Below are 26201 nucleotides of genomic sequence, written 5' to 3' on the forward strand. Positions count from 1 at the left end.
AGCTAGCCCCAAAGTAAGTTCGAGACTTGTGATACTAACTACGATACTAACTATACTATGATACTAACTCAACGTAAAAAAATCGTAACGAATGTTTATTTACATTAGGATTACTAAAGTGATACGAATTATGTAATAATTACAACTATCTATCTTCGTAAACGTATATGTCACCGCCAGCTGCTTACTTTTTTGTGATTTATTTTGTTTGCATTTTGCATTGCATCGTTTGTGTGTAGGTAGGTATTTGCAATCAAGGCACTCGAACTTCCGTCTACCATTTATAAATCGTCAAATTTTTGTGAAGTTGTTAAAGTGAATTTGTGATCAATCAGTTAAATAGTATAATAATTGGGAATGTCGAGCGTTCCAATCGATTGGCAGTTAGGGTGTGTGGAGATGAAGCAAAGAGGGGCTCATCTCCTGCAGTCGGGACAGTGGTCCGACTGCACCTTCCTGGTGGGTGCTGAGCCCAACCAGGTCAGCATAGCAGGCCACAAACTTATACTGGCGATGGCGTCGCCTGTGTTCGAAGCTATGTTCTTTGGCGGTATGGCAGAGAGAAATGATCCTATACTCATCTTAGATGTTCAGCCTGATGCTTTTAAAGCTCTTCTTGAGTGAGTATTACAAAATTGGTTCTTAGAATTCAAAGCATTTATACAGAAAATAAACTTTTACAGGCAACTTTAATCACGTCAAATTTTAAATTATTATGATATTTCTATAAAAGCTATAATATTTCTATAAAAGCCACAGCCCGCAGTATCACATGATTGACCTTGGGCATTAACTAAAAGATAGTCTGTGATTAAAAGTAACATTTATATTACATATCAATTCCTCAGCTTAACCATTAAAAATTATAGTGTTTTTTTATTGAATGTGTTATTATTGATTGTTAATGTTATTATTATTTTAGATACATATACACAGAGAACATAAACATTAGCTCGTTTGACAAGGCTTGCGAACTCTGCTATGGAGCTAAGAAGTATATGCTCCCCCATTTGGTCAAGGAGTGCACAAGGTACCTGTGGTCTGATCTGTATCCGAGGAATGCATGTCGGGCTTACGAATTTGCCAGGCTCTTTGAAGAGAATGTGCTTATGGAGAAATGTTTACAGGTGAGATATTATTTATATTTGTTACAAATATTTACTATGGATTATGTATATGCCATTTTATTCTCGGGTTTTAACCCAGTAAGGTGTTTATGGCTGAGTGAAGTGATCCTATAAGGGTTCCGTTTTTACCTTTCGAGGTACGGAACCCACAAAATTGTAAGTATATGTGGGAAATGGTACGGAGTGAGTGAGAGAGACGGATGTACGAGTAAAAGGGATGGAATGGGATGGGGGATTCGGGCGAAAGCGCTAACACGCAATTGCAATTGTTCGGTGTGTTCGTTTTAAAATAAATGTGCTGACTAATTGGACTTTTACTCTGAGCCTCCATCCCGCATATATATATATATATATATATATATATATATATATATATATATATATATATATATATATATAGGTTTTTAGAGATAGGTTAGGAGACTTTTGCCCATAACCATGGCTATAGAAAAAAATATGCATTAATATATTGTTGAGGATGTGGTAATTCCAGTCACAGGAAATTTAAGTTGTTCTATGTCATTTACTTGGCCCATGATAGAGAAGATGGCTTGTCTGCTATGCTGTTCTTGACTATTGATTACAATGTCAGAATGTCAATTCTCCTCAATGTAGTTATGAAATTTTTTAACATATTGTTGTTTTTATAGGGTTCTGTATGTCAAAAGGTTAAAATGGATCCTTTATAGTTATATCTATCTAGACCCTTCTCGGGAAGTCTTTAAGGTATAAAATTGTATATCACATACTCTTTATTTCAATTGGCAAGAAGTTGGGGATTAAAATTGTGTTTCACATCGATATAAGCTTCGCACCTGTGTCTGTGTTTCACATCGTTTTCATATACATTATGACTATTTTTAAGAATATTTGATATATTATTAGAAAAAAAATTGTAAGAAACAATAATGGGGTAAGCCCTGGCATGATAGGGACCAACGCTGTTCAAATGAGTTTGAAGCCTGTGAAGGTCTAATTTCTGAATAAAAATATTGATTTGATTTGAAATACAGATTAAAAATAATTTATCTGATATTTAGAGAATAACGGGAAAACAATCTAAAAATCTTGTGTGAGATAAAAATACAAATATTCATAACCCTTGTTGTAGGAATTGACTTACAGGAATCAGTTTTTTTTTATTTTCAGATCATTAGCACCAACACAAAAGAAGTACTCAATGACAGCAGCTTCGAAGAAGTGGAGTTAAACACAGTGATAACAGTATTTTCTTTAGACCATCTGAATGTGGAGAGTGAGCTAGATTTGTTTGAGGCTGCAGTGCGGTACGCTAAGGCCCACGACAAGAGGCCTATAGACAGGAGTGTGAGCCCGTTGGCCGAGAGTGGGCCTCCGTCTGGGAAACGATCTAAGAGTCCAGGGCCCTCGACATCCACAGAAAAGGTATACAGAATGAACGAGTCATTTTTATTTTACAACACATTTTGTGATAACATTGATTTTGAAATTGGCTGCACAGAGTTCTACAATCACAACCGGTTTTTGAAAATTTTCATATTTACGTTTTAAAGGTCTTCGTGGCGTCACAGCCGCGAATGTAACCAGGAACACACTGAAGATGTGAGAGAGAATGCAGAGGAATATGTAAATTATTTGCTGTTATTTGACAAAAATCACACATCACAAAGTTGTTGATGTGTTTTAGGTAGTGAATGTGGAGAGTAGCCCTGAAAACAGTCCTGAGGCTCCGGCGGAGACCTGTAAGGCCGGAGACACACCTGACTCTGCGCTTTCGGAGGAGAAGTCTAACAAAACTGGTATTTAAGAATTTTATTTATCTTTTAAACTTTTATGCATACTTTAAAGAGTTCCTCGCGCTAGATGTGAAAGAACCATAGATTTATGTGTTTCTTCCTCAGCCGCGTCAGAGCCGAGGGTCCACTTGCCTACTTTTTCTTCTACTCTTCGCACTGTATGTTGTTAGACCATCATTGGTAAAATCGCTTTTCGAGATTACTCTAAAATGCAGCACCGTATGAACAAATAATAGTAAAAAAAGTAAATAAATAAATAAAGTACTCATACCATACCATACATCGCGATACTTAAGATTTTCTTTTAAATTATTAACATAATTAAAACTTAAACAACAAACTACAAAGGTTTCACATAAAATTTTTATGAGTAGGTAATAATAAAACATACAGTACCATGGAATCGACACTAAAAATAATAGGCAATATTTCATTCCATCCATCTCTTTCTATCCTATTTCTTTCACATTCACACAGGCGCACACGATATATTAAAGATCAGATTCGCAGAAGAGATATTCCCTAAATTGTACCTAATTGTTTACTTTGTGATAATTTTAAAAGTTGAATTGCTTCAATTGTCAATAAGATAAAATTTCTTATTATTGCTTTTACTTACGTTTCCAATAGAGACAGTTCGGTAAAAGCGATCTTGCATGTATTTCATAATTAAAAAGTTAATATTGTCCTCTCAGAGATTCAAATTCAAATCATTTATTCAGAAATTAGACCTTCACAGGCACTTTTTCTCGTCAATCTTTATATTTATAGTTATTTCTCACAAGCTACAAACTACTGGCATTTCGGAACGACCACTGCGGGGAAGAAATGCCGAAAGAAACTCATTTGAACAGTGTTGGTTCCTATCATGCCAGATCGGCTTACCATTATTGTTTCTTACAATGTTTTTTTTTTCTAATAATATATAAAAGTACATAATGTACATAGTCAAAAGGTATATCAAAACAGGGTTATGATTGTGATCAGAGTGCTGATTATAAGACAGAGACTCAAAGATCTTAGGCATAAAAGCCATGTTTTGACTTTTCATCATCATAATTTGCACCAATCCTGGTACTGAGGTCAATGAACAATAAGTTGTACAGATGAAATCAGCTGTTCCAGAGTTGGCACTGCACAAATTTTACCATGATCTAAAATCTTAATTAACTCCCTATTGTGACGTTTTTTCCACATGGAAATATTTTTCTGAGATTGCGGATACGATACCCTATCTACCATTTTCGGCTTTATATACCATTGACCAAACACCTTATATACCATAATGCTCTTCGTCATTTGTAGTCTATGATTTTTCTATTACAGATGCCAAAGACAAGATGACAATCCGCAGTGCTATAGAACAGATCCGCTTCCTAACATTGACCCCGCAGCAGTTCGCTGAAGGCCCAGCACGCTCGTCCCTTCTTACTGAGTCCGAAGCTTTTGCTGTTCTGATGAACATATTGTCAAGTAGTTCCGATGTGCCGATGCCAAGTGGCTTCTCCACGTGCAGGGTGCCTAGGAAACAGCTAATTGGTGGTGGACCTCCGTCGAATGTAAGTATTTTTATTTGCGCAGTATAATAAAGTGTACGGGTGAGCGACCTAATATTTTTTACGACCTCGGTGGCGCAGTGGTAAAGGGTTCGATCCCCGGTCGTGTCATGATGGAAAATGATCTTTTTCTGATTGGCCCGGGTCTTGGATTGGATCTATATATGTATTTGTTATAAACTATACTATTGTTGAGTTAGTATCCCATAACACGCAGTTCAATCTGTGTGATTTGATCTTATATATTTATTTATTTAGTAATTTGTTTCTGGTCCTAATTTTATGGTGACAAAATACTTACTATTGTAGGGTGGGAATGCACGCTTCCAATTTTTTTAGTTATATCATTTGGTCAGAATAAAATTTTTAAATTTCGGCTGTGATTTTATAACCGGCCGTCTGCCTGACGTCAACCCTCAAACGAAGAGACATAGCATAGGCAATCAGCTGCCTATGCTATGTGTCATCGCTTCGTAAGACATCCAGAAAATATGGAGTGGTCCTATTCTAGGGCGGAATCATACCACAACTATCGGTAGTACTATACTGTAACGTTTCATGGGACGTGCGGTTATATCTTAATCCTAACTAATATTAGGTATAAATGCGAAAGTAAGTTTTTATTACCTCTTCACGCTCTATGTTCCCAACCAAACTTCTTAAAAATTTGAATACGTGTAGTTTGAAGTATGGATAAGGACATACGGTACTTTTCACCCCAGAAAAATAATTGCCCGCGCGGGAAATTTACGCGGTCGAAGCCGCGGTCATATTCAATGGCAATTTTTCATTACGCCGACCCTGGGCTTTACGGCGCCACAGCTCCGAATGCAACAAGACACTGTGTCGTTGCAGATGCCGACGTTCACGGTGGACACGCCCAGCCCGGTGATGCTGGAGCAGGTGTTCGGGGCGGAGGTGTCGCGCGCGGCGCATGCGCTGCCCGGCGCCGCGCTCGTGCGCGTCTCCAGCCACGAAGGTCAGTGCTGTGACTGCTGTACACCTCCGCATTGTTCCACGGCGCAGAACAGTACAACCGACTGCCGACTCTGGCCGAATCAAAACATTATAAATTCAAATTCAAAAATTCAAAATTCTTTATTCAATTTAGGATGATATACATCACTTATTGACGTCAAAAAATTACTTAAACTAAGTCTACTGCCGGCTTCCAAAGCGCAGGTGAAGAAGAAGCTGCGCAACAAACTTCACCGCAGCCTTTTCTCCAAGGACGTCGTTAACAAATATAGGTCTTATACATGCATTAAAAATTAAGAAGACTAATTTACATCATTATTAAAATCGACAAAATTTGAATGAATTTATTTTAAAAAAAGTTGTATTTCTAATAAAATTATTGAAAATTGTCACACAAAAAATAAAAAATTAAAAGCTAAATGTACAAAACGTACATAATCATGTCATAAATAAATTACATATGTTATGAGGATACTGCACCATGCTTGTGCCAGACATTATTGTCATCCACATAATCGTCAGACTTGTAATATGCCTTTTTACAAAGTACTTCTTTTATATAATTTCTAAATGTATTGTCTGGCAAATCAAGAATCCATTTAGGCAATTTGTTATAAAAACGGATACAGTTCCCAACAAAAGACGTTCTAACTTTGGCCAACCGATGCCCGGGGACAGACAATTTATTACGTAAGGCTCTATCAGTGTAATCACCAACTTTTTTAAATAAGTTTAAATTTTTCCGGACATGCATGATATATAATGTACAGTGAAATAACGAACTTATTGCTAATCATAGCGCGTCCAAATGGCGCGCTATGATTGGCGCAGAATGATTTCTGCGCAGGTACATCGGTGTAACTTATAAAAGTGGTAGTACTGTAGTAGTTTGTAGCTTTTTCTAGTCCTACTAATCCTGTTAATATTATCAACGCGCAAGATTGTGAGAATGATTGAATCAATATGTTGTAATTATGGATAAGTCAGACTCTCTTCGATTGCTGAGTCTGTAAAGTTCTTAATTGTCTCTATTATATATACGAGTAAGATCTGTTTCTTACATTAAGGATGCAAATAAAGAATTGAGAATGGAATTGATGTATGTTTGTTACTTTTTCACGCAAAATCGATTGGACGGATTGTTATTGAAATTTGGTACACGGGTAGATTACAACCTGAAATAACACATAGGGTACTTCTGTCCCGAAATTCCCACGGGAGCGAAGCCCCGGGCCGCAGCTAGTTTGATATAAGATTTGACATGAAAAAGTACCTATAGAGGCCTAATTTGTAAGAACTTTTGAATAGGCTTGCCGGTCAGCCAGACGGGCGGAATCAAATATATATATATCGGAATAAAAATTACCCCATTTGTTATTACAAGTTATATAGTTATGTACCAAATTTCGTAACAATCCGTTCAGTAGATTTCGTGAAAAAGAGTAAATAACATATAGGTACATACACACTACAAACTTTCGCATTTACAATAGTAGGATTTTACGGGATAAAATGTTTTGATAATAAGATACTAGTTGTTCGCCGCGAACTTAGACTTCGCGAACACAATATTCGATAGTTATCGCGTTACAAACATACATATATACATACATACATGCATACATACATATATACATACAAAAATGTATTTTTGCCCCAAGTTGACTTGTAGATCTCGCTCGCTTCGCTCGCTCGGTCAATTATGATTGCAGATAGAACGTATACCCTTTACCCTGCTCTTTCCGGCATTAAAAAAAAAAACTATATTTCAAGGTTAAATATAAAGACGACCATTGAAAATGCGTATTTTTCAGCCCCGTATTCAGGCGTCCGTATGGTCAACAGTGGTGTGTTAGCCGGGCCGCGATGTGTTGCCAGCGTGGCGAGGGAACACCCGCTCGTCCAACAAATCGTCCAACCGATCGGGCAACCGCACGGGCAACTGCACGGGCACGGCGACGCGCTCGGCCAACCGCTCGGCCGACACGGAGGAGACTGCAAACTGTATTGTCAAAGAGCGATAGTGCAGCACACGGATTGTTTGAATACAAGCGTGTTGGATTGTTCGGTGACTTTTATGGTGGATAAAAATATCTGTCTACTTGGTGTGCAGGTGAGAATGTTTTTTGGTCTTAATTTGTCCTTTATATTAAAAAAAATTATCATGCGCATGTGTTGTACACAAATTTTCAAATTAATCTTTAAAACTCAGTGTATTATATTCTTCTTATTAATCTCCGCTACACCAGCGCCTCTAGCGGCGGATTCGTCCTCATCAGCACAGGGTAGTTGCCTGATTAAAAAAAAATATATGTTTAAATGCGTTCACAAAATACTATAATTAACTTTATTTATTAAAAACATTGTAACTGTTTTTTACACAAAGGCAATGTTATTAGCACACGAATATCTGTATGTCTTTGTTGTTATAACGTTGTTTTGTTTATGTAACAACTTATGATGAATATACGATGTCATTGTTTCTATTCTATAATTTCTAAAGTAATCACAGGTAGACAAGAAAGTATTGGTGGCAATTACACTCTATCAAAATTTAAGAAAACTGATTTTTGACGAACAAAATTTTCCATACATGTTTGTAATGTAAAATGTGTAAAGTGGCGCAGTGGTAAAATACTTGCCTCCGAACCGAGAGGTCCCGGGTTCGAACCCCGGCCATCACGATGGAAATTTTCCATTGGAAAACGATATTTATTTAATTGGCCCTGGTTTTGGATGTTTATCTATAAATGTATATGTTATAGAATATAGTATAGTTAGTTAGTCCCCTATAGCACATATATATATATATTGGGCACGGGTCAGGTGCCCACGCAGGCGCCGAGCGACGGCAGCGGCCTGTGCGCGCCGGCCGCGGCCGCCGCGGGCTACTCCGAGCTGCTGTACGCGCACTTGCTGGACGCGGACGGCGCCCGGCTCACCTACACGCACTACACCAGCCGCGTCCCCTACCGCCATCTGCTGGACATCATGTTCAACAGGCCCGTTTATATACAGAGGAATAAGGTAGGTTCAATGTATTATATATTGACGACCTCGGTGGCGCAGTGGTAAATTGCTTGCCTCTGAACCGAGAGGTACCGGGTTCGATCCTCATACGAGGATGTTTGAGACAGTAATCTCCTAAAATACTAACCGATTTCAAAAATTATTTCACCATTACAAAGGTACATTATTTAAGATTTCTATAGGCTATATTTTATCTCAAAATTCCCACGGGAGCAAAGCCACGGGCGACATATAGTGTATTGTATGTATGAATACATAGATGTATTTACTCTCCGAATATATTCGGACGTAATCTCTGTATTTACATATGATACGATTTTGGTCTTAATTAACTTCATTGCCTACTCGAAATGAATTCATCTTAAATGTACATTTTAACATTCTGTGACAGACTGCACGTAAGTATATCCGAACATAAGAGAATAGAACACCTAGGTCTAACCGCACCGCAGTAGATATATATATATATATACAAGTTATTATTATATTTACTACACGACGTCTCTCTGAATTTTTTATTCTTCTCATATTCAAAATGTTACATGTTTCGCGGTAAAGTGAACTTTAGAACTGCAACAGTTCGCTATTTCTGATAATTTTGTGTGATTTAATATGTAATAAAAATGATAATTTTCTTCTGTCCAACAGGTGTACAAAGTAGGCATAGTATTCAACAAAGTCGGTTGGTACCCGATGGGCACTTGTGCCAACCAAGTGGAAGCAGAATCAGTATTCTTCAATTTCGGCATCGGACAAAGCAGCGACTCGGTCCGCGACGGCCTCATCCGGTCCATTATTTTCACGTACTAGCAGACGGTTTGCGCGCCAATCGTGCTCTCCTGATTGTCTATGACGCTCCTTTGCTTTACACATGGATAAACGAAACAAAAAAAATGTCTATGACGCTTGTATAACCGTGTGTAGCCGGCTTTAAGAATTTGCTTTTTTAGTCTGGCAATGTTTGTTAACTGCCAGTAAGAGGCTGATAGTAGACGAATTTAAGTTTTAGCTCGTACCTGCCAGTAATGAGTCATGGGAATTTTATTGTGTTTCGGTACACTTGCGCACTTGCGCACTTGCGTAGGTTACAGAAATGTTTTGTGTTTAGATAAAGTATTACCCTGTTATTCATTAAGAAGTTAAAGAATACTTTGTGCTAAAGTATGTTTTGTCTCGTTCTGTTAGTGTCAAATATTGCGTAAAGTGCGACAGTGACAAAACATACTTTAGCTTGAAGTATGCTTTAACTTGGTTTATGAATAGCTTTATTTGTTACATTTTGGTTACAAAATATTACTAATGGACTGTAAGTTGTTTAACTTTTCAAATGCCAAAATAAATATTAATTTTGTCCTGATTTAGGATTAATGTTCTCAGATCACATTTTGACTATGTATAGTTAAATTATTTAAGTTAAGTTGAAATATTTATTTTAAGAAGGATCTTATTTTTTTAAATTAAATTCTATAAACTTTAATGTTTGAACAGTGTGATTTTTAAAAAATAGGTTATGTCTACCTCTGTCTACTTGTCAGGCTGTCGGAAGCATTTAACTTTTTTAATCCAGTAATCTAAAAGTGCCTCACATTGTGCCTGTTTAAATAAGCTCTTTTCCTATCACCAGTATTAAACCGTTCATTATTCACTCTAGTGAAAAATATGTTGTTAGCACTCGCCCGAATCAATTGTGAAATAGAAATATTTCGCCAAATTTACCGTTTTGAATGTTATCTATTCATGAATTTGTCTGTGTATTGCATTCTTAAATAGCATTTTTGAGTTCATTGAAACAATTCTAACCTTTAATTAAATCTATCAGAAATTCTTAATTTACAGTCTGTCAAGTGAAGTAGGTAAATAATTATGGCGCCGGCCGTCTCCTGTTGGCTGGCAACACTGGGTGTCTTTACCAACCAATCTTGATCTATTTGGCAAAAAAAAATAGTTCGTTAAAAATCCGTTATAGGGTGAATTTCACGAGCGTTTTGAACACCGTCGTGGGCTATCATTAGTGTTTATTAAATTTTACCATATACAGTAATCAATGTAAATATCCCATTTTATAAATAAGTAAAGTACTGGTACAATGTTAACTTTATGTTTAATTAAAAAAATATATGCGACACTAGTGAAACTCTACACGCCGCGTTCAAACAGTCGTGAAATTTACCCTATATTATCTGTCTTGACTGGCTGTATGTTATATTTATGTGGGTAATAGTGTCCCGTAATATTGTAGAATGCTTTAATTAAATATTTGTTCCATTGCTATATTATAGTTCCCAAATAAGGTGGAAACCATTGCTAATTGTATACCTAGCTCGAAACAGACTGTATTATGTAAAAATACTGTTAAATATATCTTTTAAAAATTTAGTATAGTTACTTACTTTGAAGTGTGTGACACTATTTCTGATTTAAAATTTATAAAGCTGTATTGTATGATAAAATTAAATGTGTGTACAAATATGTAAGGGTTTTTTTTAACATAACATATGTAAATACATATTTTGCTTTATTATTTTTTTTAGTTATAATATTCGAAAGTAGGTTAAAAAAAGGAGAATTTAACATAAAAGTATATGTTTTGGTGGTTTCGTTTTCGTACCTCAAAAGGTGAAATGGCAACCCTTATAGGATCACTTCGTTGTTCGTATGTCTGTCTGTTCCTATGTCAAGACATTTTTCTCAGGTTCGCTTATATCAATTTATTTATACGAGTTCTCTTTGGAGCCCCTAGTTAAATCTCAGTCAATGTGTATCAAAAATACCCAAGTATTTATTTCAGTAAAAGGTCAAACTTTATTTGAAAGTTAACGACATCAAAAGATTTACATTATATTTAAATGGATACGGTTGACTTAGAATCGTGAAATTTAACAAGAATAAAAAATCCGAAAACTTATACATATAAAAAAGCGAATTTTACGTAACCCTTTGTGCGTAATGCACAAAACACGCTTTTTGGTAAAAAATTGAAAATATTTTTTGTATGTTGTTTCAATGACCTGTGATAACAAAAATCCAAAAACAAAACAGAACGATTAATAATTGATAAAATTAATAATTTGATTAATTATTGATAACTTTAATTAATCAATCGATTTATTGATTCCCTCTGTCATATTTAGATATTTTAGTATTGGCAACCCTGTAGGATAAATGTCATATTTGACTTTTGTCATGTTGGAACTACAGGAATTGTTATAGTTTAGGATGTGAATTATTGTTGTTTTTCACTTTATTACAACATATTTGCCGTGTATTATTTAAATATACAAACACATGTTTTTCCATACATCTCCTAGGTAGTGTCCACTGCAGTTAACAGACCCATTGTATAGGTATTTTAGATGTTATAAGTGAGAATGGCCCGTAACAGATGCGATGGGCTTCTAGCCCGAGTTGATTTCCCTCTTTATACTTTACAAACGCTGACTAATCGTCATGTTCTGGTGGCCGGGGGTGGAGGAGCATCCAACACGGGCGTTGCCAATGGTTTTGTAAGTATACCCTCTTGTTCTTCTTAAAAAAAAGGTAATTTTTATTTAAGTTTTCGCATACGTGTCATTGACAGAAAACCTTGAATGAAATGAATAAACCATCTTCCTATCGTATAAAATATCTAGTAGAAATGTAAATTTGTTGTTCCTAATGTTTTGTTTATGTTATTGTAGGAGATATTTGAAATATCACACAATGGGACAAGATTTGTTGCTGAAGAGGTGATGCGGCATGAGACAGGACCCAATGTGGTGATGACATGCTCTGTGAACAACACACAGAACCGTATGTACCTGACAGCGGGGCAGGAGAGCCACTGTCAGTTGTACAAGGTGAATATACGCATGGTGGATCCTGCAGAGATGAGACGAGGTAGTTTCCGAGCCGAGAATGGTCTTGTGAGGAGAAGGAGACGTACTGTGTCAGAGAATGATAACATATCGAGGACAGACAGTAATAGTAATACAACTGAGAAAAGAATGTCTTTCGAGATACGACCTACAGATAGTGTACAGACAGATTTTGGGTAAGTAATTTTTTTTTAATCACCCATAGCTTCACTCTCTCACAACTTTTTTCGAGGATGATAGTGTCTGTAGCATCTCCATACTCTGTATTATATTATGTGATTTATATATATAGATAACAAATAACTTACTTTTGCATTTATAATATTAGTTGAGATTATTATGAATTAAACTTTTGTATTAATCAAGTAAGTCTTCACTGGCCAGCCTTTACCTAAGTTACTAACATAGCCTTAAGAACATGTTACAAACATTCACTATGGGTAATGTCTGAAATAAAGAAATTCTTATTATTATTTACAATATAATGATAGTTTTTTATTTCAGAAGTATTTTTGAGATAAATGTTTTGAATACACAATATGGTAGAATGTGAATTTGTCAATTAACACTATTGGCCAACCACTTGATATACCACAAAATAGCATGAAACTCTTATACAAACTTAAGATAAATCCATTGACCACCTCATAGAATCAGCACATTAAGCCACAGTTCACTTGTAATTCACTGACTTCCAATGCTATGATTGATGAAATACAATCACATTATGTGCACTAATTCTATTATAGAATGCGAATGCCGATTTGCGTTCAGAATCAACTGGTTTGTGGAATGCAATTGAAAGTGAAATGATAGCTGTGTACAATTTCACTGGAAGTATTTGTGGAAACATCTTGAAATAGTTCTTTTTTCTCCCTTTCACTACTTGGCTTTGTCTACACTGTTATTAAATATGATCTTGTCAGTATCATTATTGTATTATGTATCAATTTCTGGCTATGACTGAATTGTTATGTTTGATCTTGAAGCTTTAGCTATATCCGTGCCAATTTTCATCAAAATCATTTGAGCCTTGAAAGCATAACAGACTTGTCATTTGTATTTATTTATTTTTAAGATTAGCAATTTTGGAAACAAAACAATGAGAAAACTTCTACCTGTCTCTTTAATAACAAGATGAATGAACAAAACAAAAATGAAATTCTCAATTTCATAGATTTAAAACCAAATAGATAAATTTAAAACTATATATTATAGCACAGTTTAATGAGATTTATATATTTTTTCGGTGTTTTTGGCTAAAGGCGAAGCAGCTGTCAGTGTTGAAATCTCAATTGGATATGTAACAAAATATGAAAAGTGTCATACTTTGTTAATTAATTTTATTTAAGTAACTCCCAATGCGTCATATCTAGGGAGCGGCACCCTCTCAGATCCCTATTAGCGTGGAATCATTTGAAATTTAATTCAAGGATTAGGAGTAGGATTCAAGCATGGGAACAAATAAATTAATCACATGAAAGCAAATTCATCTGGTGTCAGGTTTTATTCAAGTCGCCTAAAAGCATCTGGCATGACTTTTACGACTATTTACCGCCATCTAGTGGCAGGTAGTCGCATACACACTAGTGAACTAAACTGTCCACCAGTGTGCAGGTTTCCTCACGATGTTTTCCTTCACCGGAAGCAAGTTGGTCTATGAAAACTACTATATATGTGTCAGATTGGTATACAAACTAATATTGCACGAATAGGATACGAACTTTAGACCTTTCGATCCACAGCCCGCCTGTGTTTTAACCATTACATAACACCACCACATTTATCTAATTTTTATAAATGGAATTGCAATAGAGATCTGAATAGCTGTATTGACTCGAAATGTTTATCTATCCCAGTAATGATCCCCTGCAAAGGGTCGTGCGGATCAGCCACAGCGGCAAGCTGATGGCGACCGGCGGGATGGACACCAAAGTCAGGCTGTGGAGCTTCCCGCGGATGGAGCTACTGTTTGTTCTGGAAGGCCACAGTAAAGAGGTTAGTGGTTTCTTTATGTGTTCAAACTTTACAAAAGGCGGACTTAATGCTAGTAGCATTCTCTTACCTAAATTTTACCATATTAAGAGCAATAATAATATTATTATTAAGAGTAATAGAGCGAAGGTTGACTGGTGGAGAATGCTTTTAGCGTTAAGTCCGTCCATTGTACCAATTTTGGTAAATAAAGTTTGAATAAATAAATAAAATAAATAATTTATAGCGATAGGTGTAAGTATGAAATATGAATTAAATAAAATTGAGTATATTTGTATATTATAATTTATTATACACTGATAGTTGAAAATATAATAAAAAATTTGTAATAATTAAATAAAATTCATAAATAGATAATAGATATTACTAGTTACGCCCTGGGGCTTCGCTCCCGGGATTTCGATAAAAAGCCTTTGTGTTACTCCATGTTAGGTATTTTCTACCCGTGTACCAAATTCTGCAACAATCCGTCCAGTAGATTTTGCGTTAAAGAGTAACAAACATACATACGTACATCCTCACAAATTTGCAACTTTAGTAATATGCATACTATTGCCAGTTGTAACTTTCAGAGATATAAGTTTATTTAACATAATATAGTGTTTTGGTTATGTTAACAAGCCATGTTTAAAATTTAATTTAAGTTTTCTTGTCGGTGGAGTATTCGCCACATCGCTCAATACTTGAGACCTTAAAATACAATTATTATTTTTTACATTCATATTATTACTTTTTTATTCGAAATTATTAACTAGCACGGATAATCTTGTAGAGTATATCAGACAATAGACAACCGGTTTCTGTCATGTCGTATCTATCTCATTTTTGTTTACACACAACTGTACAAGGATAAAAGAATGTGCTAGTTATCTCTGACACGGTAATCTGCGGCGAAATATCTATAGTATGTACTCATATACATATGAGTACCTAGATGACCTACTTGTTTGACACATAGACAACTTGTGAAATCACAAGTTGTCTATGTGTCTGCATTCTTAACAATCATGTTATTGACGACCTCGGTGGCGCAGTGGTAAAGTTCTTGCCATTGAACCGAGAGGTCCCGGGTTCGATCCCCGGTCGGGTCATGATGGAAAATGATCTTTTTTTTCTGTTTGGCACGGGCTAAACAGTCTTGGATGTTTATCTATATATGTATTTGTTATAAAATATAGTATCAGTATCCCATAATACAAGTTTCGAACTTACTTTGGGGCTAGCACTAGGACAAATCGCACAGATTGATCTGTGCGATTTGTCCTAATATATTTATTTATGTTAAGAATGCAGACTAAATAGTACTTATGTCTCCTTCGCATCTTAGAGTGTTTCTCATTGTATTCTCTCGGCTGTGATGCCTAAAGCCCAGGGTTACGGACCTTGAAATGTCGCTTTAATTTTATGATCAGATTTATATAAAAATTAACGGCCTGGCCCGGCTTCGCTCGGATAAAACTATAATAAATGATACACTTAAACCTTCCTCAGGGATCACACTATCTATATAAAAAACCGCATCAAAATTTGTTGCGTAGTTTTAAAGATCTAAGCGTACAAATTGGGAGAGACAGACAGCGGGAAGCGACTTTGTTTTATATTATGTAGTATGTAATGTTAGTGATTATTTTTCGAAATCTAAATGCAACGCTGTAACCGATTTATCGATAATTGTTATTTATTTTCAATAATACCATATTGTTAATACACAAGCAAGTTTGTTCATGGCTATCTGTTTTGACAAGTTGTTTATAATTTTTAATGTTCTAATAATATTCGCCGCGTTTCCATGTTGTTGACAAAAGATTTTTTTGTCGCGTTTATTTGTTTTCTAATTTTTTATCTGCAGGCCAACCTAACTAGACGACTTATCAATTCGACCTTACACCTTGTTATAATCGATGAATTTGTACTTTAAATTTTCTTTGTTTGTCAACGCGTGTCAACCAGTGGCGTAGCTAAATAACCATAGGTCCTGGGGCTACTTTGATTTAGAACCCCACCCCCAATTAAACTGTTTGTATTTTGATTTCAAATTGTGCTACACTAGATAAGATTTCATTAAAAAGTATTATAGTCACAGTTGATAAAATTTACTTAGCTTAATTTACTTAGAATATTTTGGTCATCAAAATGTAGGTAGTAAATTGTGCCCACATTGTATTTATAATGGAAAACTAATCTAGTGTAGCATGATTTGTATTATTTTACTAGTATTCGCGAATGAAATAAATAATTGGTAAACATGTGATTGTGGCGCTAGTGTGCAGCTAAATTGGGCCTTAATGTTGAAAGCATTCGAAGTATATAATCTTTCCAGTTGGACGATTTGGACTTCAGTCCTTGCGACAAGCAGCTGGTGAGCATCGGCAAGGACGGAATCGCCAACATCTGGTCGACGGCGCACCGCGGCGAGCCCCTGCGCAGGATCACGTGCCAGCCGCCCAACGGCAACAAATATCTGTTCAGGAGGTGCAGGTATGTTGTATTTATTTCATTCATTTATTTTTGTCACTCTTTTTAAAATTATTTCTTTGTCTTTTTAAACAAAAATCAATATATTGGTTTAAAAATAACACCGAATCTACCTCTAATATTGCGGAACTTCAATAACTGGGCCTGTTGGATGGAAAATGTTCTTTTCTTGGTTGACGGGTAGAAAATTCCGTTAAATTTTTAAGTCCACCTTGTGAAAAAGTTAAATATATAAATAAGATAGGTAAAATATAATATTACCCCTAATTCTATTATGCTCCGTTTAGCTTACCCTCAACATCAGGGACGGCTACGACACGAGCTTGTATTGTATTTTAATCACGGGTCTGATGCGAAATTTGCATATCGCAATATGAACACTTGACGGAAAACGACTGCTTGCACATTGCAAAATGGATGGTGCGTGGCCACCGCAATTTATGGATGCATACCATATGTCACTGGCGCAACGCTGAACTTGAATATATTTTTCACGCCTTTTTTGAATTGAGTTGTTATTTATTTTATTTAGTACATACGATAGTGTCTAACAGAAACTTTACAACCTATACAAAATTTACTTAACGCATGCCTGTGTATGCCTGCACAGTAAGTAGTATAAAATAACTTTTTCTTGAATCAGATTCGGCCTAAACGAAGACAAGAAGGGTGCCCACCGGATGTTCACGATCGCCAACCCATTGGCCAGGTCGGGCAAGCAGAAGGGGCTGCTGCAGCTGTGGGAGCCCGCGGGCGGCGCGCTGGTGAAGTCCGTCGTCGTCAATGAGTCTCTGTCCGCGCTCGCCGTGCGCGACGACGGCCGGTTTGTGGGCGTCGGGACCATGTTTAGCGGATCTGTTGATATCTACGTGGCTTTCAGTTTGCAGGTGGGGCATCTTTGATGTATATAGATAGGTATGTTTGAACACGAAGCGTCGTAATTATATGAATTAACTTTGTGAAATATTCTTTCTATAAAATTTCTACTTTGATGTATATATTTAAATTAAAGACGATTGGATGGCAAGCGAAGCGAAATAATTACATAAATTAGTTTTTTTTTTTAAATATTTTTTCAATTCAATTTCCACAATAAGTCATTGTCAGACTGTTTTTTTTTTAATTTCAATTTTCATCGTTTTGCTTTGAAAACACATAATAAGTTTTTCAATTCGATTTCTAGAATCATTTGACTGTTTTTTTTTTATATTTCAATATCAAACAAATCAGTTTGCGCTGGTGTATCTTTTCGATAATGTATTAAAGAAAGCACATGAAACGACGAACACTAAGTATAGGTTTTTCATTTATTCATAAACAGTTCAAATTCAAATTTCTTAGAATAAAACCACTTCATATCCTCCCGTGAATGTCATATGAGGCGACTAAGGGACACTACACACAACTAGGCAGTTGATAGCCGACAATACCCAAGGGTTGACGTCAGGCGTTGTAAAATCACAGCCGAATCTTCGTAGCTTTAAGGATTCTTTTTACGCTGACCCCGGACTTCACAACCCCGAACGCAATCGGCAACGTGCAGAGATGAGAATGAATCAATCGAACACAAACACGTTACAAAGTATCGGTTATGAACGTGGCCGCAAGCTACAAGACACGTGGTGTTTGTTCCCAGCGCGTGCTGCACGTGAAGAACGCGCACATGATGTTCGTGACGGGCGTGGAGTTCGTGCCCGCGCGCGGCGTGCGCACGCGCAGCGAGGCCGCGCTGCTCTCCATCTCCGTCGACAACTGTCTGTGCGTGCACAGCCTGCCTTATAACAGTCAGTTACACTTCCGCTCTTATATATCCTACTAATGTTATAAATGCGAAAGTTTGTGTGTATGTATGTTTGTTACTCTTTTACGCAAAATCTACTGGACCGATTGTTATGAAATTTAGTACACGGGTAAAATATAACCTGGAATAACACAGAGGATACTTTTTATCCCAAAAAAAGGGAGCGAAACCACGCAGTCTTAGTTAGTCTATTTAAAAATACAAATCTATTTCGAAATGACCTTTATAATGTGTTGGAGAGAATCAATACCGATAGGTAACAGGAATCACAGAATTTGACTAACGGCTTCCAATACAGACAGAACAAATCCGAAAGACATTTATAATTACATCACAAAGAAAATACAATGACAAACTTATATTTGTAATTCATTTCATACAAAATGAGTGCATACTCCCGTAAATATAAGTTTGTTAACTTTAGGCCCCTTTAACAAAACTTTGGTGTTTAACAAAATTTAAATGTCTAACAAAATTTATCACTATACTTGGAAGTATTTATATTAATTATCAATTATTTTCCCTGCAGGCACCGTGCCCGCCTGGGTCGCCGTGGTACTCATCATCTTCGTGCTGTTTTGTACGTTCACTTTATGTTCATATCTAGGCATTTAACCTTATATAATTATTATATAAATAAATCTTCTATCACTTTCGTGCTCGGATCTTGCGCCAATAAATTTTGTTCGGCACTTCAAATTACGAAATTTATATAAAAGTTTAAAAAATGGCGCAATTTTATAAATAATTTATGGTTTAAGTTGTTTTCACTGTAAGTACCTTGGGTTATGTTTAGGGTAAATTATGAATATAGTTAATTATGCTCATATACATATTGTATGTATAAATGAATAGGATCAATTGAATTAAATGAAGTGCAATGTTTAACTTTATTTTATTTTGGTCAGAAGTGACGACCCTATCACATAGAATCTTATAAATTTTTATATGAAGTACAAAACTTCCGTCGGTAAAAAAAAAATATTTAAAATATACGCAAATTATTTTTTTTTTTTTTTAAATAAAAATTTAAGAATAATCAATCTAATACTGTTGTTAAAAATTTTTCGAGTGTTTAAAATGAAAATGACACTTTTTTTTTAAATAACATTTAATCAATTACATCAAAACAATTAACATATACATGCTCTCATAACCTTTCGGCAAGTTGGATTGAATGAAAGGTTTAGACCGACTAGAGATCTATTACTGTACAAACGTACGTATATAGCACGCCTACATGCACACAACGTCGTACAGGTGCTACAAACCACGGGGACACACAGGACAGCGCAAATGAAATATGTTTTTTTAAAATATCGTTTCTAAAAATATATAAATATTAGAAAGGAGTAGAAGAAATTGTAGGTTAAAATTGCTATACAGTTTATAGGTATTTTTGTAGGCTTAAGAATAGAAACCGGATTAACGATCTATATATTTTTTACATTACAATAAATAAATGAGGACAAACCTATTGAGCCAGCCCCAAAGTAAGTTCGAGACTTGTGTTATGGGATACTAACTCAACGATACTATATTTTATAACAAATATATATATAGATAAACATCCAAGACCCGGACCAATCAGAAAAAGATCGTTTTCCATCATGACCCGTCCGGGGATCGAACCCGGGACCTCTCGGTTCAGTGGCAAGAACTTTACCACAGCGCCACCGAGGTCGTCAAAACAATCGACAATGCTACATACAATGGTCGAAATTGATAAACACCAGTGTTGCCAGCCAAGAGAACACAGCGCCCACAATTATTTTCTGCTCTAAGACAAGACTACATTGTTTTGTTTGTCTATATTACATTGTTACAAAAAATAAAGAAAAAGTGTTTTTTTTTCACTTGAATTATTGAGAAAAAAATCTTCTTTATAGTCATGTTCCTCATGGCTGTGGTTCGTGGTCATTACGTGGAATAAAACACACATAACAACTTTCTTGGCATTATTAATGGAGTGGTTTGCCTTCTCCATTTCATAAATAAGTTAATGCATCAACCAGTGTGCAGGTTTCCTCACGATGTTTTCCTTCACCGGAAGCAAATGGTGGTCGGTGAAAACTACTATACATGAGTCAGATTGGTATACAAACTCATGTGGCACGAGTAGGATTCGAACCTAGGACCTTTCAATCCACAGGCGGGCGTCTCAACCATTACACCACCACCGCTTCTTGAGAAAAATACATTTATATATTTTCATTCAAATTTGCACTCAATATGACCGTCATAAAAATAGTCGTATAATATATTACTAAAATAATTTGTTTGTGCTGTCCTATGTGAATTTCTTTTACAATATTTTTTAGTACAACTGTCCACACAACTCAGTCTGGCTAGATAACGGAATTATAATTTAAATTCAATAAATTAAAGGAAGCACAAAAGATATAGATTCAAAATAAAACAAACGTGGAAGACAGAGAATGTTATGTCGATATACATACATAGCCGAAATAGTACAAGGAATTTATACAACTCGAGTAGAAAACAATTCAGAGATATGTATAAATTAAATTACAACTTTTATATTTTGAAAACAATTATATATCCAAATTTTTCATATAAAATTAATCTCTGTTCTCAAATAGAAGTATTTTAGCGTTTTTCAGATTACTGATACAACATATGTTTTCTAAATTATAACAATAATAATTATGTTATAAACTAACAAAAAAAAAAAATCTTCAACAATAATTACAGGATGTAATTTCACTCTGAGTCAAAGTAAATTCATCTCATTTATAATAAACAAAACAAAGTTTGAAGTAAAAATCCAATTATAACAATAGTGTAAAATGTTATTTTTATAAGTACGTTTTCTCATTCTAAAATTGTCTTTTCCATCCAAGACTATTTGGCCCGTGTTATAGAATGGTACTAATATTATGTGTTAGCATTATCAATGTAAGAATTTTCAAGATTCTTTTTGAGACTATTTTTGAGATAAATCTAAGTGTAATATATTTATAAATATATTTATATACATATAATATTAGCACGTGCTTCGTAAAATTGAACCGTCAATAAAAGTAGTCGTTTTCAAAATACTATTCTATGAGTTTGAAATTTTGTATAAGTATATTGTTCATGTGGTCCCAGTGCGAATACTGTAATGTAAATGTATATAGAATATAAAAATTATGTACTACTCGTGGTCTGCGTGTGCAAGGCACAGCCGTGTTCCTTCGGTTGCATGTCGGCCAAACTTTGAGGTCATAGACCAAGAAAACCATAGACAATCAGCATAGCCACATGAGATAGAAATATTTAATAAGCATTTTTTTCGTCTCATCATGGCACGCGACATCGAAAGATATTAGAGCTCTGTTCCGCTCGTGTATATTCCGCTTATTTCTTGTTTGAGCGAAAAGGAAGATATGACGATGTCTGTAGTTTTCTCTGTCTACATGTGAGGTCTAACACCAATAAAGTTTTGGCGCATCACGTCAAATTCGCAAATTACGCCAATGTTTGTCAAACGCTGTCCAATAATTTTTGTAGGCTCAATTTGGCATACAGTTATTTACAATATCATTTATTATTGATTGAGTCATAAAATTCATGTCACGACAAAAACATTGTGCTAAATCAAATTCCAATTTGCGGCATTTTGCGACAGTGACGTTTTGTCGCCAAAATCACACCAATTTTTCATACGATATGATTTACATTACTCCTTAACTAAGATTACATCATAAATGGCACATTTAAATATGTAGCATTAACACTCTATAAAAAATGAACTCTTTATATATGTTTAACATAGTTTTATATATATTTGCTAACATCACATCAGTACAGTTTTCCTTATATATAAAATTAGCTCCTATGTGAATAACATTTCCTTATTTATCACAATCATATAATAAAACGAGCGATGGTCGCTTAATTCTTGCAGGCGTGGCTATGTGCTAAAACACTTTACGCTTTTGACCGTAAATAAATATATTTTTAATCGATTTTTCAAAACAAGTGCTGAGCTTACGGCTTTGTCATGTGATATATTCTTAATCGATGCCACGATTATTGTCCAATCGACAAGTGAATCAATAACAAAAAAAAAAAAACAAAATTAATTTTAACAAATATAAAATATGAATAAAAATTATCCACATATAAATCGAGTTATTTATTTAAAACTTTGCACAAAGTAACAAAAAAATATGTGCGTCTATATCTTTGACATTCAACCATAAGATCAAAATAGAGTGTGATCTAAGAAATGATTGATTTTCAAGAAATAAATATTTATCTATACACAATTTGGTCCATTTTTTTGGGGAATTTAACAAATTATGATCATATATCATACTTAATGTATTTTAACACCGCAAGTTGAGCTAACCATCGATTTATGTATTTAACATTTAGGCGCGGCGACCGGAACTACCTTGGCGGCTTTCAGAACTATAATCGAGATTTTTGACAATCTAAACAGTTTCAAAACACAAGCCTAATCATATATTAGTTAAATATTACTGTGTAAATAAGTACCTACATGTGGCAGTGTCTTTAGTGTATGAGCAAAATTTCGTAATCGATTATTAAAAATTGACAGAAAAGGACATGTTATTTTTTTCGTGATTAAAAAAAATAACCGTTTTTTTTTATCTTGTATTTTGTAACTATTTATGTTTGTGTGTATATTTGTAATATAATTGACGAGCACAGTAAACAACTATTTTATGAACAGTAATTAGCATCTGTAGAGATATCACTAATTAGGTATGGTTCACATTGTACACGAGCGAGACAACGATATAATTTCGTTTTTATATTTTAAAGATCTAAAAAGTTCTTCTCCCAAAGATCTCTTTATACAGCAGACATTTCTGTGTTATATACTTAGCTTATTTTTTAAAATATATTATATATTGACAACGACGCAACAATGGAAGCTAAACACGTCCGCTGTGAACCACGCCTTAGCCCTCGCGCCACATTACGTCTAACATAAACACGATCCTAACATTATTTACACGAAAATTCGAATGCAATTCAACACATGCGCTCGTTAAGAGTTTATAAAACACATACATCGTCTTGTTTTAACGTGTCGACCTCGGGAGCCACTCACGCAGTTTTCGAATGAAAATATCCATTTTCTCATCCAAGTATATATATATATATATAAAAAAGTTTTTTTGCAAGTCACACTTAAGGCGCACATTCTCCGAGCGACTCCGCCGTCTACACGTGTATAAATTTATTTGCCCTGTAATACTGACTCACATGATGAAAATAATTGACGCTCAAAACACACCGTCATACAATAAAATTAATAGGTATGAGAATCATAAAAATAACCATCGCGACGTCAATATCGTTCATCGGCGATTACACTAGATAACCTACAATCTACGTTATAACAACATCCATTAAAAATTCACATAAAAACTGCATTTTGTTTTGAGCCCTCGACACATCACTAGAGTGTTCAAGTCTCCGAGGCGAAGTCCGGACGCGGCGATTTACACTGTGGAAAGAAACCATTTGTTAATTTTTTTCGAAACTCTACTCATCACTAGCGAACTTTTTGCTTTCGTTTCACGGCAGTTTTATAAGAATGATTAACAAATGAGATATGTAAATTTATCTATTAAGATATATAGGAACATGGACGTACAAAAGTACACTATAATTTAACACTCCTCCAATAATCACTTGCGCAGTTAAATTTGCTATTAACGTGACAGATCACGTTAGTACTAAACAGCGAAAGGGTTACATCCATTTCGTGTCACTCACAACACGGTGTCAAAGCGCCATTGCCGCAATCGTACGCACTACTTGTACGTCCATCTGTCCTTGGGCATGTAGTAATCCATATACTCACCCTGGTCGAAAGTGCTGGGGTTAATATACGAGAGTAGGTCCTGGTCGCTCATGTCTGTGAGGCCTTGGACGGGGGCCGTCATCTCCTGCGTCACGGCCTGGGACACCGCCTGCGACACCGCCTGCGACACCGCCTGCGTCACCGCCTGCGACACCGCCTGCGACATCGCCACCAGCGGCGTCTCCGCCGCCATCCCCGCCATCCCCGCCGGCTCCTCCGGCGGCTGCGCGTCCGCGCCCCCCGGCTGCATCCCCCCGCCGCCGCTGGCGCTCTCGGTCGTCAATATATTAGCTGTGTTTATAGCCGACGTCACTAACGCGTTCATGGTCGTGTCCGAGGTCAGTATCTCCGCTGCCGCGTTTAAAATCATGGACTTGACTGCGGCAGGCGGAGTTTTGACTGACGTGAGTTGAACTTGCTCGGGAAGCATCATGAGCTCGTCCTGCGTGCCAGCGTTGGGCATGACGATGCGCTGGTTGTTGTCGCAGAGCAAACTGGGCGACACTTGAGGGTTTAATATCACGTCGGGAGAGATCGCCGATGAAGACATCGAAGGGAGTAACTCGGCAGTTGGGTTTCTGACCACCGCTGCGTTTGGGCTGAGTAGGACGTCGGAAGCGTGGGAAGCTGTGGACGGGGACGTGGCCGAGCCTGACAGGTGGTCTTCTACCCTGGAGTTGACCAGCTCGTCGAGTTTGGCCGCGTCCGCCGGCAACATGGCCGCCGTGGCTTTCATAGCGTCTTCCACCAGAGCCTCCATGTGCGCGCTCTGCTGCGCCAGTCTCTGCTCTATCTGCGTGGTGCCCATCTCCATTTTGGTGATAGCTCCGAATGGATTGAAGGTCTCGTCCGACCTATTCGGCGGCATTTGGTTGTAGACTATCATTCTCTGTTCAGTCGTGGACTGGAGTACAGTAGTCTGCATGTTTCTGTCTGTCATCATTAGCTCAGGATTGAGAACCTTCATGTCAGTTTCGAGTGGGTTCATGTTGGTTTTGGACGAGATGAGCTGTCTCATTGGGTCTAGGATGGGAGTGTATATTTGTCCGGCGTTCTCGTCCGAGTTGAAGATGGCCGCCGTCACAGACTCCACCATCTTGTCCGTCTGCACCTGGTGGACATTGAAATAATTCTAATTCTATTCTACAGAGATTTTAATTGCGAAATCAGTGTCAAAAATTACTTACATTTGAAATTAACGCCATTTTAAAAGATTTGGCGATGAAATATGTATGTCTACTTCAAGGCGGGCATCGTGAAGACAAATTTACATTTTTGGCAAAACCCATGAGAATATTCTCATAATTTTGATATAAAAGAATATCTCTCTCTCAAGCGTTGTCCAGGTTCCTTCCACATCCATGAAGCGTCGGAGCCCAAAGGCCGCGGTTTCCTACGTTCCTCTTCTGTATATGGCACGGCATACACCATTGCGACTCCGCTATGAAATGATATATCATTTCATAGCGGAGTCGTGGAATAAAGAAAAATAGTTGAAGAACGATATAAAACTACCTGATTGTGTATGGCCCTGAGCTGCTGCGTGAAGGAGGCGAGGGGCGAGGGGGGCTCGCTCTGCGCGGGGGTGGACGGCGATAGCTTGATGGAGTCGTAACTGCCGACGAAGCCTACCTGCTTTAGGGAGTAATTAATGGAACTTAATGATTTTCTTCTTGTAATCTTCTTTTATTTGTCTTCACATTACATGTTCGCTTGCGCTAGTTTACTTTTAGCTTTAATTTGTTTCCTTTCAAATTCA

The 26201-nt window shown here is 36.3% G+C and overlaps 3 protein-coding genes across 6 annotated transcripts in view; 2 read left to right on the top strand and 1 right to left on the bottom strand.

Annotated features, from left to right (window-relative positions):
* The first annotated feature begins 135 nt into the window (after positions 1-135).
* Positions 136-10935, top strand: LOC128671398 (uncharacterized protein). Its single transcript, XM_053747847.2, has 9 exons — positions 136-620; positions 923-1127; positions 2277-2531; positions 2794-2905; positions 4229-4461; positions 5314-5437; positions 7251-7549; positions 8263-8463; positions 9115-10935. Exons 1-9 carry the CDS (start codon positions 358-360, stop codon positions 9274-9276), a joined length of 1854 nt encoding a protein of 617 aa, XP_053603822.1. The 5' UTR covers positions 136-357; the 3' UTR covers positions 9277-10935.
* A 695-nt stretch (positions 10936-11630) lies between these two features.
* LOC128670288 (uncharacterized protein) lies at positions 11631-19479 on the top strand. Its single transcript, XM_053745850.2, has 7 exons — positions 11631-11969; positions 12144-12496; positions 14180-14318; positions 16636-16793; positions 17434-17677; positions 18427-18574; positions 19121-19479. Exons 1-7 carry the CDS (start codon positions 11835-11837, stop codon positions 19204-19206), a joined length of 1263 nt encoding a protein of 420 aa, XP_053601825.1. The 5' UTR covers positions 11631-11834; the 3' UTR covers positions 19207-19479.
* A 428-nt stretch (positions 19480-19907) lies between these two features.
* The window catches only part of NFAT (NFAT nuclear factor), an 87287-nt gene continuing 80993 nt past the window's right edge, over positions 19908-26201 (bottom strand). For 3 of the 4 annotated variants that reach the window (XM_053745838.2, XM_053745812.2, XM_053745830.2), the window contains 3 exons: positions 25958-26077; positions 24443-25553; positions 19908-24082 (listed from right to left, as the gene is read on the bottom strand). In XM_053745838.2, coding sequence (XP_053601813.1) covers positions 24078-24082; positions 24443-25553; positions 25958-26077 — 1236 coding nt within the window. In that variant the 3' untranslated portion in view covers positions 19908-24077. The remainder of the gene's footprint in view (positions 24083-24442; positions 25554-25957; positions 26078-26201) is intronic. The other variant, XM_053745821.2, reaches the window with a different exon arrangement.

The sequence above is a fragment of the Plodia interpunctella genome, chromosome 1 (assembly GCF_027563975.2).
Source record: "Plodia interpunctella isolate USDA-ARS_2022_Savannah chromosome 1, ilPloInte3.2, whole genome shotgun sequence".
In the NCBI taxonomy this organism is placed as follows: Eukaryota; Metazoa; Arthropoda; class Insecta; order Lepidoptera; family Pyralidae; genus Plodia; species Plodia interpunctella.

Bases quoted from the DNA above. Each gene is read 5' to 3' on its own strand.
- LOC128671398 (XM_053747847.2), top strand. From the start codon at position 358: ATGTCGAGCGTTCCAATCGATTGGCAGTTAGGGTGTGTGGAGATGAAG. The intron at 1,128-2,276 runs GTGAGATATTAT...TTTTATTTTCAG, and splicing joins TTATGGAGAAATGTTTACAG to ATCATTAGCACCAACACAAA. The intron at 2,906-4,228 runs GTATTTAAGAAT...TTTCTATTACAG, and splicing joins GGAGAAGTCTAACAAAACTG to ATGCCAAAGACAAGATGACA.
- LOC128670288 (XM_053745850.2), top strand. From the start codon at position 11,835: ATGGCCCGTAACAGATGCGATGGGCTTCTAGCCCGAGTTGATTTCCCT. The intron at 12,497-14,179 runs GTAAGTAATTTT...TATCTATCCCAG, and splicing joins AGTGTACAGACAGATTTTGG to TAATGATCCCCTGCAAAGGG. The intron at 17,678-18,426 runs GTGGGGCATCTT...GTTTGTTCCCAG, and splicing joins ACGTGGCTTTCAGTTTGCAG to CGCGTGCTGCACGTGAAGAA.